Below are 16,678 nucleotides of genomic sequence, written 5' to 3'. Positions count from 1 at the left end.
AATGGCTCTCTCCAACCAAGATTATCAATGGATACCAGTGATCTGTAAATATGACAGATCCGTTAGAAATCCGACGGAATCTACTGTCCGGTATTGGGTGTGGCTATCCGAAAATAGACGGAAATCCCGAAATAAGATAACAACTCTTTAATATCAACTGTGATAGTTTTATTTACAGAAAATTCACATCTTCTAAATTTTAAGATATTTTATCAAACTGTGACAAAAGTTGAGAATAAAAGTTCTACGAGAGGAGGGAGGAACGTTTGTTGCCAACAGAGTATAAAGAGAGGCGGGGAGGCTACAGAAAATTGACTGCCCCCCCTCCGCGGCGAATAATGAACGGCCCTTATTCTGTATTTTTATTGAATAAATAATTAGTAACGGTAACATGACCGAGAGAAAGTCCAATTCGGTCTGTAATCATACGAGTGATAAACGAAATTGGACGATCACGAAGCGGGAGTCCGATTTGTCAATCACGGACAGAATTGGAGGATAGGAAGTCCTGTTACCGATTAATTAAAACTATGACATAATTTGAGAAAGAAGCTAGACATCGGTCATGCGTTCTCATTAAAAAAAACAACAATTAACTCGAAGAAATGCAAGACAGCAGCGCGCGCACATGACGAGTTCTGTCCACTTATCACTTACACAGGCATAATATGTTAACTGTTCCTTAAACTATCCTATTGCACTGTCCAATTACAGGCATGATGCGTACACTGTCCTATTAGTGCTCAAATCTGGCTGGTGATAACCAATCGCGTTCAAGAATTTTGTTATACTTCTAATGAATTAATTTATTGCTACTGACTCAGATGTAAGAATTTGTAGTGTGGAAGTTCCTCTCAGGTCTGCAAAATTGCAAGCATAAGTGTTAAAAGGTTTCTCTTAAAGTCCATTGTTTAGCGTAACCACTTATTATTTGACTGTTTTTAGAATAAAATGAAACCGTGTACGCCTCAGTTTTGCCCATTTGTGTTAATCTGCCACAACATATTTTCATCAACGCCACGATAGTATCTCGTTGAAATTAAAACTTCTATTGTAACTAGGGATCCAATGCAAATCTTCCCTTCAATGTGACCTAATGTGACATTCTCCTCTTGCATTAGGTAAGCTGGTGTGGTGATTTTCCCTAAGATTGCGTGACTGAGTGCGACAAGCGTTTTACCGTGATCAACCTTCTTAAGATTGCGTGACATTGTGAGACAAACTACCCGACATTTTTGAGACTTACCAATGTAGGAGCCGTTGTATACAGCTATTATCTGTACAATGAACTGTGCAATAAGAAAAAATCTAATCTGATTACGATAAAGTTAAAAAAAATTAAAAATCTGAATTAAATATCTATACAACATCCTAACGTACTCATAATATCTTAAAGTTAATAAGAAATTCTATGTCAAAATCATTATCCTAAAACGAAAGCCAGCAGGAGGTCTGCGAGGGGCCTGGCACTGATAAGCCAGCCAGGCCCCCAGCAAACCTCTTCCCAACTCGTCAGGGAACATTTAAATGGGAGAGTGGGGGAGGTCAATGAAAGTTGTAGAGAAAAATTAAAAAAATGGAACAGCGTGTCAGGACTTTTGCCACACACTGTAAGTAAGAGTCTCCGTCAGCGCAGCGGTGAAACGTCTGCATATGCGCGAACGCTCTAAAAACTAGGTTGCATAATTGGTGGCGTTTTCAGGCTGTCTCAAAAGAATTACAAAAAACCACACAAGCCAATAAGTCACGGTATGATAAAAAGCATCTAAGTTTCTGGTAAAACCCGTGCGAAAATAAGATTTGTCTTCGAAAATTCTCGAGTTTTCCTTTCCCATAATTTTTTTTCTTTTATGAACATTTTAATTTTGTTTCGCTTATTTTGTAAGACAGTAGTTGTTTCCCATGTTTTCCTCTAAAATTTAGCGCGGGAAAATGGCGCATAGCCAGCCGGAATTGATTCCCCCTTTGGCGCATGCACTACGTTTGACCTACAGAATTGATTCCAAGCAAAAGCAAAACGTTTGACCGCTGTGTTGCTCACGGCCGGTCAGAATTGATCTCTCGCGCATGCACGACGTCCGACCGCTGTGTTGTCTCCGTCTCACATGCGTCACTATTTAATCAAAGTCAGAAGAAACGTAACCGTCTCCGACATCTTCTGTTGGCAGATAGGAGTATGAGTAGCTGGCGTACTCATTATCCACTGTCAATACATGCGTATACGCACTGAAAGAACAAAATACGACGAACCAAGTTGGTTACTTGCGGATTATAAAAGAAAGTCTAACTTATTTGCAAGACTGTCCATGACCAATTGACAAACACGAACAAACGAGCTAGGGGCGGAAATAGGAATTTTTTGATAGGGAGGGGGAGGTGCGGAGGTCCGGTCTAGGGTCTGTAAGTCTGAACCTCAGGCCCCAGGCCCCACCCCTTGATCATCACTTAGTGGTAACGAACAATCGTTAGTGCATATTAGGAAACTTTTCAAATGGCACAGCCATTGTAACAGCGGGCCAATGAACAAAAATATAACCACAGTAGACGGAACAAAAGAAATCCAACTATCTTCAAAGATTAAAATACCCATAAAAAGCACTAAATACCTCTCCTCTTCTCTTTCAGTTTTGATAACTCGCTTTGCCCCGAAAAACAGCGATTGAATGTCAAAAGTGATCCTAGATTGCGTTAGTTTTACTTCTCTTTGCTCGTTGATTAGTAATGGTAATTGAACTGAGTGGAGTGCAATTTGGGCTGAAATCATACTCGTGATTTCAAAATCGATCAAGCGCACAGCGCGAGTTCGATATGAAATCACAAGTATGATTTCAGACCAAAATTGCACAACACGAGGTTCAATTACCACTTTATGACATCCATTTTGAAATCGCCCAAATACAGGACTTGGTCACTTCAAATATTTTATTGATGCAGTACTGAGCTGGTTTGAAATTAAATTCATCCATTTTTGGAGGGGAAAAAGTGAGAGTTTTGGAAACAAAAGTAGCAAAATTTGCCATACGATACTCTTTGTCTTTCATTTTCTTGCAACTTGATTGGTTACTTTTAAAAATGGTGCGATTCGTGAATAAATCGCACCAATTAGAGCCAATCAGATTACAGGGACCACCAGTGATTTCAAAATGGGTGTAATAAGCCAAGAAAACTCACGCCAGTTTTTCAACCAATCAAGGTTAAAAGTAAAACCAATCTCATTTTGATGGATCACAAGCGTTTCCCACGCTTGACGACGAGCATTTTCCCGCGCTCGATGACGAGCGTTTTCCCGCGCTTGACGCAGCTTGTCTTTTCCCGCTTTCCATTCTTATTGGTTCCCTGTAATGTTTTGCTTCGCTCTGATTGGCCATTATGGTAACTCTGGTTTTTACTTCCCGTCACTCATTCTATGAGCGCTCTATTTACTAAGCCATTCAAAAATGAATGTAAACTGAAAAGAAAGATGAAAAAGTGGGAAGAAAAAAAAGTGGCTCACCTTCGAAAGAAATCTTTCAGAAATGCAAAGTACACAATGGGTCCAAACACGGCATAATACATAATCAAAGTGAAGTCTAAAACGCTGACAAAAAACAAAATACATAAACAAAACAAAACAGAGTAAACAATGCTATTATGATTTGATTACAGTATCTCTTATTCCTAAATATTCAACATGTCGTTTCACTTCAAGCGTAGCCAATCAGATTGCGGTATTTGGGATGACGCAAGTGGATTCATGCAAACGTTCTGTCTTTGGATACAAGTAATTTAGTGTTAGCAACTGAGTTGAAAACGTAAATTAGCCACCGTCGAGGGTAAAAAAGCTGACGTCTCGAGCGTTAGCTCTTCGTCAATCGCTCTGACGAAGGGCTAACGCTCGAAACGTCAGCTTTTTTACCCTTGACGGTGGCTAATTTACGTTTTCAACTCAGTTGCTAACACTAAATTACCTGCTATACTCTCCCACTGACGCAGCTCCACAGTTTCTTTAGAAACTTACCCCCTTTATTCATTCGTCTTTGGATACAGTTTATGAGGTTAATGTGCCACGATCTAGAAAAATTTTTTTTGTCCAGGCTAGCTTAGGGAAGGGATTTCGAAACAGACTTGCTAAGAAAAGGGGACCAGAACGATATACAAGTGCAACGTAGAAAAACTGCTATCAGGTACAGGCAACTTTATTGAAAGAAGAATTATTATAAAGGCCGTTTGACAACTGGGCCGACGGTTAAAACGAACCTCCATTCTGTAAATTTGGGAAGTTGACAATTCGAGTGTTTTTCCTTGAAAACTGGTTATATACCCTAAACTACGAGAACAACGTAAATGTATAAGAGATCCGGTACCTACCATAAACTTTGCACAAAACCTTCGTACATCAATAGACTTGCAGAACCTTGCATTAGGTTCACGACACACATCACAGCACAATACAAGTAGAAAGATTTCCGCCCTATAAAGGAGAGTACCAAACGTAAGCCAGGGGTAATCGTTATCTGAATGGACCTCCATGATTGGTCCAGAAAACTCGCACGACGTTCTAAGCTAATCAGAAGCAAAACGATATCCAACCACAAATTGGTCTTGTTTGTTTGTTTTCACTATGATTATTATCATCATTAGCGCTGCAGGACGCGTGTTTCTCCGCCCGCAGGAAGATTTAAGACGAAACAGAGAGAAGTTTGCCGGCTAGCTCATCAGTGCCAGACCCTTTTAGACCTCCTCTCGGTTTCTCGCGTTCCTCAAAGCCTCATACTTTCCCAAGAGCGGAGAAATGGTCGTACCGAAGAGAATGCTCGCAGGAAAATGGAAAATCGGATTACCTTAAGTTTGATTTCACGACACTAACTCTTAATTGCGCTCTAAATTCAACGGCGAAACGCAAATAAAAGTTCCTAATCGTACTTCCTTGTTTAACAGAGAGTATTAGTCTCAGAGAGCCTGTTAGAAAATCGAATAGATCCACGTCGGAACTTTGAATGGAGCCCTGTGAAAAGACTAACGTGGGTGTGGTCCTCCAGAAGGGAGGCTACAAGTATATTTGCCAGGCTGAAACTTAAAAGCAATCTTACCAGGTAAAACAAACCACTCTCTTAGCTTGGTGCACGGCAATATGAGTATAGTAAGATATACCTGAAAGGAGAGGCAATAAAAGATGAAAAAAGGGGCTTCGTCAGAGCGAATGACATAGGACTCGAAGCGCCAGCTTCGGCAACTCTTTACTGTGACCAGTTTGCATTACCAACTCGGTTTATAAAAGCAAATTAATTTGATTGAACTACTACCGAACATGATGCTTTATTACAAACAGAAAATCAAACTTTGCCTCGGCGGGGATTGATTATTGGAAATCAGCTTAAACTTGAACTTGTCATCTATATTTCATAGCGGCTTCTTTTAAAACGTTTTGTGTTGATCTAATTGTGGATAAATAAGATCACCCTTACCAAAGCTAAAAAGAGAGAAGTAGACGACAAAAACAACAATCCACCATGTCCATAGAAATCATACTTTTCACTTCCAAAAATTCGGCCATTTATTCCTGGGCATTTGACAAACTCAAGGGTGGCCTGAGTACCAGGAAAATAGAAGAATTAATATTTACGATGTTGAAGGTAATGATGATGACCATAAAGTGATTGTTACATTGTTATGTACATCTATGTCTTGCTAAGAGAGCCACAACCAACAAATGGTTATGGCATATAGTACACTGTATGTATACCTCCTACTAACCGAGTCAAAAATCCGTACAGTAAGTTATGGACCGAGTTTTTTCCAATCGGATATTTAGTCCAGTGCGAAGTGTGTGAGCCATAAATCCGAGCAAACAAAACGGGGTTCCAAAACTTACAGTACAGACCGAGAAAACAAAGGTAGTAAGGTATTTAATAAATATCTGGGTTCAAATGTGTGTGTGGAGGGGGGAAGGGGGGGAGGGGGGGAAGGGAGAGGATTTTATGTCAAACAAACTACTGAATTTAGCATTCTGTGGAAATATGATCTGCTAAAATGACCAATCATAGCATCCGCACTAACTGAGAGATAAAATAATAATAATAATAATAATAATAATAATAATAGAATAATATGATTATGATTGCTATCATTATAAATATTATTTCTCTAGCTATTTATATAATTATTATCAATAATTATCGCTATACAACAAAGTGAAGAAAAGAAAGAAGAGGAAAAAGAGGAAGAAGAAGGATGAGGATAATGCAGTTAATACTGTCAGTCCCAAGATCTCACTAGTTCTTCTCTTTACTGTTTGCTGTAGAACTCATGTAATGCTAGTTCTGAGAATTTGGTATTGGATCAGCTAATAAGCCCTTAACTGATATTTTTCTTTATTCTCATCACTTATCTGCTTGATATTGTACTGATAATGTTAGGTGAAATTCTGTCTTGGTCAGTCATAGAAGTTTAAGATTTAAGGTGGTGAACATCACAAAAAGCAGCAAACCTGAGTTGATGAATACGCAACTGCACAAAATAGTGACAGACCCAGAACTCTCCTTACACCTTTGCGTCCATCTTGCATGTTCCCTAAAGGCAAACATAGTTTGTGATAATTCACCTTTAAATGAAGTCAATCAATATTTACATCTATCAATAGTTGACTCTTTTCCATACCTGCCCAGACCGCAAATATTATGACACTCACTTCAACTGCTAACAAAAAGCATCTCAGTATAATCCACAAAATCTATGAAAAATATATTTTGCATTAAAATACAAGTTTCAACTCATGACACAAAGTACCCAAAAAGTGGGAAGTGGAAAGAGGGATATGAAGAGGTGAAAAGTAGAGAGAGGTGAAAAGAGGAAAGTGAAAAGTGGAAAGTGAAAAGTGGGAAGGGAGAATTGGGAAGTGGGAGTTAAATAGAAGGATGTGAGAAGTGGATATTTGAAAATTAAAAGTGGAAAAAGAAAAGTGGGAAGTCTAAGCATGACCGCAGACCCTCTTAGTGCTGTGTTTTAAGTGACAAACATTATCAGATTCAATGATTGTGATGGCCAACATTGCAAGCTTTAATTATTGCCCTCTTATGTTGCAGAACTGACAAGCTTCCATAGGTTTGCATTACAGTGCCTTCCTTTTTGCATCTATTACACCATTTAATAGAAACCCTGACACAGCCTATAACCAAAATAAAATTATCAGATGTCAAAGAATTTAAGGACCTTTGTTGGCAGAGAATCCTTGTGATGTAATTTCAAGATTGATGTCAGAAGCATCGAGACAAAGCATCTTGCTGTTCCAATGATACAGACAAAGAATACCTATCGAAAGACAAAATCAATTAAGAAGTCCTTTGTTACCTGTTACATCAGGTATTTCAAAATGAAAACTTATGGGTGAAACTTTCTTGAGGGCATGGCTTTGCAAGGCCTGCATGAATTTCTGAATTTGGTTGCATTTCTTTTTAAAATCATCTCAATCCCTACCATAAAATAAACAGTCTTCACAATTGGACATCTTATTTTGCTAAGCTGTACATGAGCTACTCCAAGTCTGTACATAAGGAACATCAGAAACAGAATGTTTGGAATCAGGAGGATTACATCAAGAATCCTGATGTGACTATACGGAAAGAGAATGAAAGAATGATAAGTAAAATGTTCAATGTTGTGCATCGAAATACATTACTGCACCTTCCAAACAAATACCTTTTTAGAGAACTTGGTCCAGTGGTTCAAAGTCCAATCAGTGCTAGCCCAACGTTAAATTTTAATCCAAGTTTCATTATTCCTTTGGTCAAAAGCCTTTTTGCTGATAATTTTCTCAATTCATTTCAGAACATCCAATCATTAAAATGTAGACAAAAATAATTATACTGAAGATCTGAAATCAGTGTTCACACTAACCCTGGGTTATCTTAACCCAGCTTTGAACAACCTGGCCTTGGAATCTAACAAGATTCCTTGAAGGTTATGCAAGAGGAGACAGCCTGTTGGATAACGGGGCTCAACTTCTACTTATGATCCTTGCAAAACTAATTTTAAAACAAGAATCTACTTTCATGGAGTCAAATTAAATGTCTAAATAAACCAGACACCAATCTGTCCTTTGTTCACCGTTGCTTGGTTGCTGTGTGCTGCACATTGTAGGAAGCCTCTTAACTTATTGTTCCCTAATGACTTAGATATAATTGATATAGTAAATTTTTCTCGATCATCAATGTTTATCGATGAAAAAGAAAGTGAAAGTATTTTCGCTTTTTACAACGAACTAACGCAACCGTCTGGACGATCGCGGTTAAATGAATGTAACGAAGTCTGAATTGATCCTCGCATACCTGCCGTTGACGTTCTCATATAGAATCTTTTGGCAGATACCAGTCTTGATCTGGTCGGGCGGAACTCTAGTGGTTGATATGTTGTTGTACGAAGGAAGAATGGTGAAAGCAGCATCCTTTGTCATCCTAGATTCGCGTAAATCTCCCTTCAGCTTTGTTTACCAATTAGTCGTGGCATCGATAAAATCGTCCGGAGAAAAAGTGTCTTACATTAAAACTGCCGATGTCTTTAGAGGACGTTTTCTTCTGATGTTGCCATCATTACCGTCGCATAAAATTCCTCTGAACATTATTTACCGGGAAGTTAGATGATAAAAATACTGTTTATAGCATCCTCGGCTATCCAGAGTCATATTTCGATCGCGTGATTCGGCTCCAATCCACCACGGTTAGATAGGTAAAAAAAATTAAAAAAAAAAAAAAAGGAATACCGGATAAGGGTGGAGAGGGACGTTTGTCATCTTATTTGCCGTGCCTAATTTTATCCGTGTTGCTGATGAAAAACCAACTCCTCTATACATTGACCTGCGTGATTAATTTTATTTTTTTGTGTGAGTAAGCAAGGAAGACAATATCTATTCCTCGCTAAAAAAATCAAAAAAGGAGAAGACACTAGGCACGACATTAATTAGTCTAAGATGACTGCCGCTCAGAAAGTTCACATCTTCCCTATATTGTCCTTATAGAGATCTTTTGTAACTTGTCAATCCATGATTTATGCAATTCTGCTTTAGTTTGCAAGCATTGGAATAGTCTGATTCGCTTAGACGTGATTTGGAAGAAACATATTCCAAAATATTCTTGGTTCGAACTTCCACCGAAAGCAGCGGAGGCGCCAAGTGTTTACAAAGCTGTTTCGCGAATGTGGAAATCAAGCGTGAAGGTTGGTAACGAAAGATGGCTACCCAACCCTATGCCTGAACTTGAAAGGTACGAGAAATGGCTGAGGAAGGCAGAGTTTCACAACTACTACACGCATCATTCGACAACAATCTTACTCTTGAGACTGAATCCATTTTATGACTTCACAACCAAAGGGTGGGAACGTGCAAATGAACGAGGTTTGTCAAGAGATATGGAAGAACTTTGGAGGCAAGGGAGGACCTCGACTTGACATGGAGTCGCACGAGGATTTAACGAAGCGAGCAAAGTACAGAACCAAAAAGATAGTTATGAAAAAGATTCTGGATATGCTACAACCAAGGTGGTTTCTAAGAGGCCTTAACTTGGAGAAATGTGAACTTGATGATGAGGCAAATATCATTGCTGGGCGAGCACTTGAAGGAGAAGCCGCTGATGATATCGTAGACGATATTGGAGACATAAAAGAACGGAGTACCGAGGAATTGAGTATATTTGGATCATTTGGCGAGAAAACTGCGTGGAAAAAGAAAGTCAACAAGCCAGTACCTCTTTCGCTTTACAATAAGTTGAAGGCTTTTTTCGCAGATAAAAGCGGTCATTTTACAGAGTACTTTTTAAACGATGGGTGCTTTAACGAGAACTATCAATACGCTTATCATCTTTTGATCAGTGATTCTGCCGTGTTCTCTATTAAACAATACTATGACTTATGAAAGTTTTGAATGAAAATCCGTTTGAAGACAAAAATATGAAATTGTTGGTAGAGTGATACGAGGATAAAGAAAAAGTTTTGCAGTTTGAAAACCAAAAACAACCACAACTGCAACAAACAATTGCATTGACAACAGACGCACACGAAAACCACCTTTTTATCAACTAAGCTGATCATGTAAATGGGGCACCATTGAAAAACTGACGTGTCGAGCGTTAGCCCTTCGTCATTCGCTCTGACAAAGGGATTGGGCTCTAAACGTCAGTTCAGAATCTCTTCCACGGTGCCAAATTTACATTACTAACTCAGTTGATATCTTGCAAACCACAACATCTTGTATTCTTACTCACCGACACGGCACCATAAATTGTTTAGAAACTTACCCCCTGTATACACATTGAATCCTTGTCAAATAACAAATTTCGCACATAACAAATTAAGCAAAAGGTATCAAGCGGTCCAAATTTGGGCTTTCAGCTCGTTTTCTTTCACCGTGTCTACCACCACTGATGTAATTTCTGACGGTTGAGTGACTAGGAACGAATTAGCAGGTAATTTAGTGTTAACAACTGGGTTGAAAACGTAAATTAGCCACCGTAAAGGGTAAAAAAGCTGACGTTTCGAGCGTTAGCCCTTACCCTTTACGGTGGCTAACTTACGTTTTCAACCCAGTTGTTAACACTAAATTACCTGCTATACTCTCCCACCGACGCAGCACCACAGTTTCTTTAGAAACTTACCCCTTAGGAACGAATTAGTCAGAAATTACTATTCTGATGGCACGATTGAGAGGTTTTAGTATTCTCAGGGGAGAGTTTTGAGTATTTAATGTTTTAGCGGGGAATATTAATCATTCTAGCTCAGTCAGTCTTTCTGTTTGCTGTTGTCAATTTAGTTAAATTTTTTCTATGGAGTTATGGGTTTGTTTGTACCTCTTCCCCGAGGTTCCGTGCCACTGCATTAGATGGGGAATACGTTTCCACATATTTTTTGGCCACATCTAAAGAGTGGTTTTTTAGTGGTTTTTCGTATCTGGCGTGGTACACTTAATTTTTCAAGCTTTTCAAGTTAGACTTGCTAGCATATTCTATGTTGTAATAAGTATATATTACGACACATTGTTGTTGTCGGATGACTGACTGACCATTCCTCAATAGACTATTTCACATTGAATGTTTCGTGATAGTGTAGTCAGAATCTTCAATTTCTGATAATTTTTACTTTAAACACCTTCCCGTCTCTTTTGTTCTCTTTAGCCATTCTGACCGCTAACCTCTGTATTACACGCTTCTACATACAAGGTCCGTATGCTGGCCAACTGACCGTGGAAGATTAAACAATTTTGACCAAAACATGAACCAAAATACACCAGAGCATCACAAAAATTAGCAAAAACGTGCGTACTTTACTTGTCCGATCAAGCAATCAATCTTTGAGTACGAAAGCCTAAGCACGTAGGGCATTTGAGGAATCTGCACTACATGCCACCACTAAACTGACCTCGGAAGGTTAAACATTTCTGATCAGAATACCCATCCAAATATTCTCACGAAACTCCCCCAAACGAATAAAATCGTGTGTAATATTTCCGATCATCAATTAACGGTGGAGTACGAAAGCCCAAAGCAGGAACTTTGAAGGAGCTCAGCAAAACCGCACTATTCCGCCAATGAACGTCATTGTTTGAGTATCACGTCTAAACAACGGCTGAGGAAAAGCCGCTATAATCACTTGAATCATAGGACTCACGTAAGGATAACAAATAATTGGATAAATTTGTGTGATCCCAAGAAATTCGTAACAAAATACAGATAGCAATTACTCCGAGAAACGACACTAAAGAATCGGACAACTAAACAAGACAACCAAAGTTCGGAAACTCACAGTGATGGCCTTGGCCCTTAACTTCCAGAAGTGATTAAAATGTAGTTACTCCCTACTATCTACATACATTATCCAGCAAACAGTTGATAAGAATTCTCAAACTTATCAGGTCAAAGCTACTTTCTTACTCTAACATCAAATTCTCGTAACTAATTTACAAGAAAATGTGTAGAAGCCAATCTAAGGAGTTCAATGGTCAAACCCACGTAACCGTGGAATTTTGGATTTAAAATTCAAATCTTGACCAAATACTTCAGTATTGTCTAAAAGAATTCACTAAATGACATGTAATTAAACAAGTTCTCTTGACCGTCATCGCGTCATTTTTTTTTTCCACTCAGTCAGTAAGTTTACCACGCGTAACAAAGTTAAATGCAATATAACACTTTTGAAGTCGCTAAGAACTCAACCACATGTCGCTAAGAACTCAACCAAATCGAAAATATGAGCGTTAGCTCTTTTTTTAGAGCGCTGACAAAGGGCTAACGCTAGAAACATCAGCTTAGAAATTCTTTACTGTAGGTAATATTTATAATATCAGTTTTGAAGTCGCTAAGAACTCAATCACATGTCGCTAAGAACTCAACCAAATCGAAAATATGAGCGTTAGCTCTTTTTTTAGAGCGCTGACAAAGGGCTAACGCTAGAAACATCAGCTTAGAAATTCTTTACTATAGCTAATATTTATAATATCAGTTAAATTATCTTGTATCAGTCCCCCACCTTCGCAACACTACAATTTCTTAAGAAACTTGCCCCCTTAATTCGCATCAAAAATAAGGCTTACACATTGTGTACACTGAATGATTTAAGGTTTGGGAGGCTTTTTCGTTTCATTTTCTAACCTCGAGCTTACTTTTACGTTATAGGACGTGCCATCATAAATAAATCAATTCTGCACGATTAATGCAGGTCACGTTCGGGAGTAGTGCATTAGTTTCAATGATGAATGTAAGTCATCTTTTCGCCTACAACTCTAGGTTTCATCTCCAGCAATCGCATCACAAATTGGTTTTTCTTCATGGGGCTGATAGGGCTAATATCACGCGTGAACATCACGAGAATCACTTGGTGTTTTATGACCAAAATGTCCAGCTATTAGATAATATATTACTTTTTTTACGCTGTAACACCACTTTGTTGATGTCGCTTAATAAATTTGCATTTTTGAGCAAGTTTTTTGAAACAAACTTTATAATCATTTAATGATCAATTATGGCATAAAATGGCGATTTTTCGTCGATTTAAACCCCATTCTGTGGAATTTGTATTGAGTGGTCTTCCCCAAGGATGACCACTTAATACAGGTTTGATTGCAATTCTTGGCCATATTTTGTTTTTCGGTCTCGTTATTATCTTCTAATCATAAACTGCAATTCCCTTTTAATCTTTCTCATCCTAGGCCGTATTTTTCCATGTCAATTCAGTAATTTCCGATTGACTCTTCTTTTTTCCTGTCCTAAAGGAAATGATGCTGATGTTGCAATACATTATGCTGAAGACATTTTCCTCGTCACGTAAAACCAACAAAAAAAAAATCATTTAACCTGTAAAGGTCAGTGATGACGGCATCAGCAGCACGCTTTAGTTTCAATCCCTCAGTAATGATCGCGACGACAACAATTTCAGTCACGTGGTCTGTCCAATGAGTTTTAAATAGCGTAACCTCATCCAGCTGATACACTGGCTACTAGAAGTAGTTTTGAGAACAATCCCAAGTTTCATATAGAGAGATCTGCTAAAAATCTCGTGCTCGAATCATGGCTACTGCATTTCTCTTCATCTCTGCCACCTTCCTGGTTCTTTTCATCATACCAGCCGGTAAGTTAGATTTTCAATTTTCATTTGCGCAAACTTGAGTTAATGTGCTCCCGCTTTAGTTTCAAGGGGAAAACTGCTGCGCTCATTTCTGAATTGTTCCTAGACAAATTTTAGTTAGGCTGGTGCAGACGATTCTCAATTGCTTTTGACGTTAACTCTCGTATATTTTGTTGTAATCAAGTAAACACAAGAAAAGCTATAATCCTAGCAGGTGTGCTGTAATCTAAACAATTGCAGAAAAAAAAAATTAAAAATTCAGGCTTTCACGGAATTTGAACTCGTGCCTCCCAGATATTAGTAAGGCGCTACTGTCAAATCAAACGGTTGTATCTTGAAAAGAGTGGACAGCTTTAGCCAAACCGTTGTACTGAACGACTTGAAAAGATTTCTCATCAACAAAGTGACGTGGCTAAAGTCCTACCTCCAAAATCGCGAGAATTAGACTTTGTCCTCGGGACAAATGTAAGCATCACTGATAAGGTAAATGAACGCTTGGAGATTTCATATCATCCATTTATCCTTTAGATATATTTTCATTTTTCTTTCTTCACTTAATCTTCCTTGGCTTCAATGCGGCAGATAATTAGGAATTAAACGTCATTCTGGAAAAAGCAGAGTTAGATCAAATCGGAAAATAAAATCGTGTTTCCACATGGGGGCCATGTCTTAGAGGAAATACATTTGCAGTTCCCAGTGATAGCTCCTGGTTAAAAGTTAGACAATTAAGTACTCTTTAAATTGCCAAGTCATAATCTGTGCCGCTAAAACAGTGTAGCAACCAGGTACACACGCAAGCACAAACGTACGTGCGCAAAGTTTTACCTCCGGAAATCTTATATATATCTTGATACTAACTGTTGAAATTCTCCTGCGCTCATTGGTCGAGAGGCCTAATCAATACAGATACAGGCAATGAAAAATTTGTCATACCAAGTCATAGAAACCGCAGGATAAGAATTTGAAGCAGCCTTGGTCGAGTAATAAATACACGAAAGGCTCAGCTTCTTTAATTCGAGAAAAGTGCATATTTGTGTTCGGAAATCAGTTTTAGACTTCGGCTGAGCTATTCTATCGATAGTAAAATTTCCTAAGGTTATGATAGCCTTTTGCATGTGAACGGTAAAAAAAGTGTCGAGATTCATTATGCAGCGCTACCAAATTTCTAGCTACAAAATCACCTTGGTCGTCAATGGTCACTTCCGTTCGAACACCGTGCGCGTTTGTTTGGCCTGTGAAAGGATGTGTCCTTCAAGTCTTGACAAACTTTCGTAACTGTGATATTTTTCTTTAACCAACAGCTTTGTCGCTTCAGTGTTACGAATGTTCTAGTCTTGCGCAGGTTAGTGGAGGAACTAGCTGCAGTGCCGACAATGTGAAAAAAGTAACTTGCCCTCCGATTTATGACCGATGTGTTACAATGAAGTTTAGTATGACCCCAGAGGTAACAGTCGAGATGAGGAACTGTTCTTCCAGCCTGGTCTGTGATGCACAGTCGGATTTTAATCGTAAGTAAAATAGTGCAGTTTAGCTATATCACCAGTTACATTGTAAACAATCTGCAATTCTGCTTAAACCCAACTCTTACATCTATATGGATCACATTGGCAGAACTATTTCTGTATGTAGTATTACCAACATACCTCTTGATACGTTGTATCAAGAGGCCTTAACTCTTAACTGTGTGAAGAAAACCAACTCAAATTTGATCGCGCGCGCATCTACCGCGCAAAATTTCAAAGGAAAACATGAGACCAACCGCAGTCACTCATACTGTGCGAAAAAAAATTGAAACGTCCACAGAAATCTTTGAAAGGGACAAAATTAAGGAACAGAAAAACTCGACACATTTTGAATTCGAAGCTTATGAAATAACGAGTATCCCGTTAAATCACCATTCTGTTTTGAGCTTGCCGAAAATGTTATACGCTTCTAATTAAAACACCGTGACTTACTGGCTCGAGTGGTTGCTTGTAACTCGTGTGAGACACGTGTTCTGACACCCTGAAAGCACTCCACCAACCAAGTCATGACAACGTTTGCACATGCGCAAACGTGTGACCGCTGGGCTGATAAAAGCCTTACGGGACGGTTATTTACTCGATGTCAAACCCAAATCGCAGTTTTACGCAAACACTGGCGCTTACGTATTTTCTATAAGAAGGTTGTTTTAATTTACTAAATTTCCCTAGACACAGTTCACAAAACTGAATGGTCAGATAAATTATTCAGCTGATTCAAGATAGTCTAAACCGTGGTTTTGTTGAACAATGGCTAAATGTTGCTACACCTTGTTCAAGTAATCGGCCCTACGTGTTTTATGACGACAAAAAACCGCTGAAACAGCTATTTCGTTCCCGTAAAACGTTATTTTCGAATATATACATTGAAAATTGTTTTTAATCTACAGCTTGTAAAATTTACAAGGCTCAAGGGAAAGACTGTAGTATTGAATGCTGCCAAGGTGACCTGTGTAACAGTGTAGGACCCACTGAGCCGCCCTCTAAGCCATCCAGCGCAGTATTGGGACCTACTTTGAGCCTCGGAGCTTTGTTATTCGCCTTACTTCTACCAAAGATTTTCTGATTCAACTAAGAAAGGCTTTGCGGCTGTTTCCTGATTCCAATTATTTTGCAATCAAAAGCTGGCTTCTCAAAGATATTATTAAGAGGGAAGACTGTAAGAAGTACAAAGTGTATAGTGTCATTACTAGTATATGTTTGTAGCTGATGTGATTGTTAACGATGATGATGTAAGAACTCCCTGCTCTGAATAAACGCCTTTTTTAACATGGTGGAATTGTTGTTTGTAACTAGTTTGTTCCCTGACAGCATCATAGAGGCTTAAAATTTACCATCTTCATTTGTATCTTTTTCTTTCATCACTGCCCAGAAGCAGTACACATCATTTTTTTGTGGGGGGGGGGGGGGGGGTGGTGAGGGGGTTGAGTCGGGCATTATAAGACCCGACCCAGACCTTCTCTCTTTTTTTCCACACTTCCGCTACTGTTTATCATCCCGCTCCGTTTTACTGACTAAAGGCCTGGAACAGGCTAGTTGTTGTTTCAAAGGAGACATGTCTATTCCCAGTGTGTCGC

At 38.8% G+C, this 16,678-nt stretch overlaps 2 protein-coding genes and 1 pseudogene across 2 annotated transcripts; 2 read left to right on the top strand and 1 right to left on the bottom strand.

Moving 5' to 3' along the window:
• Nucleotides 1–146: 146 nt before the first annotated feature.
• Nucleotides 147–8,656, bottom strand: LOC131789839 (transmembrane protein adipocyte-associated 1 homolog). The gene is made up of 10 exons (XM_059107011.2): nt 8,304–8,656; nt 7,453–7,588; nt 7,189–7,287; nt 6,637–6,709; nt 6,467–6,549; nt 5,445–5,567; nt 5,070–5,130; nt 4,348–4,450; nt 3,494–3,577; nt 147–2,226 (listed from the first exon to the last, which is right to left on the bottom strand). Exons 1-10 carry the CDS (start codon nt 8,426–8,428, stop codon nt 2,118–2,120), a joined length of 996 nt encoding a protein of 331 aa, XP_058962994.2. The 5' UTR covers nt 8,429–8,656; the 3' UTR covers nt 147–2,117.
• A 114-nt stretch (nt 8,657–8,770) lies between these two features.
• LOC131789808 (uncharacterized) lies at nt 8,771–10,129 on the top strand (annotated as a pseudogene).
• Nucleotides 10,130–13,423: 3,294 nt separating this feature from the next.
• Nucleotides 13,424–16,374, top strand: LOC131789798 (prostate stem cell antigen). The gene is made up of 3 exons (XM_059106971.2): nt 13,424–13,584; nt 14,883–15,089; nt 15,992–16,374. Exons 1-3 carry the CDS (start codon nt 13,524–13,526, stop codon nt 16,165–16,167), a joined length of 444 nt encoding a protein of 147 aa, XP_058962954.2. The 5' UTR covers nt 13,424–13,523; the 3' UTR covers nt 16,168–16,374.
• Nucleotides 16,375–16,678: the final 304 nt, after the last annotated feature.

This window comes from Pocillopora verrucosa, chromosome 11, assembly GCF_036669915.1.
Source record: "Pocillopora verrucosa isolate sample1 chromosome 11, ASM3666991v2, whole genome shotgun sequence".
Taxonomy (NCBI): Eukaryota; Metazoa; Cnidaria; class Anthozoa; order Scleractinia; family Pocilloporidae; genus Pocillopora; species Pocillopora verrucosa.
The sequence above is the reverse complement of the archived record's forward strand: the minus strand, read 5'-3'. Positions and strand labels throughout refer to the sequence as shown.

Bases quoted from the DNA above. Each gene is read 5' to 3' on its own strand.
- LOC131789839 (XM_059107011.2), bottom strand. From the start codon at position 8,428: ATGACAAAGGATGCTGCTTTCACCATTCTTCCTTCGTACAACAACATA. The intron at 7,288-7,452 runs GTAGGGATTGAG...GTCTTTCGATAG, and splicing joins TGAAGACTGTTTATTTTATG to GTATTCTTTGTCTGTATCAT. The intron at 6,550-6,636 runs GTATGGAAAAGA...GTTTGCCTTTAG, and splicing joins AATATTTGCGGTCTGGGCAG to GGAACATGCAAGATGGACGC.
- LOC131789798 (XM_059106971.2), top strand. From the start codon at position 13,524: ATGGCTACTGCATTTCTCTTCATCTCTGCCACCTTCCTGGTTCTTTTC. The intron at 13,585-14,882 runs GTAAGTTAGATT...TTTAACCAACAG, and splicing joins TCTTTTCATCATACCAGCCG to CTTTGTCGCTTCAGTGTTAC. The intron at 15,090-15,991 runs GTAAGTAAAATA...TTTAATCTACAG, and splicing joins TGCACAGTCGGATTTTAATC to CTTGTAAAATTTACAAGGCT.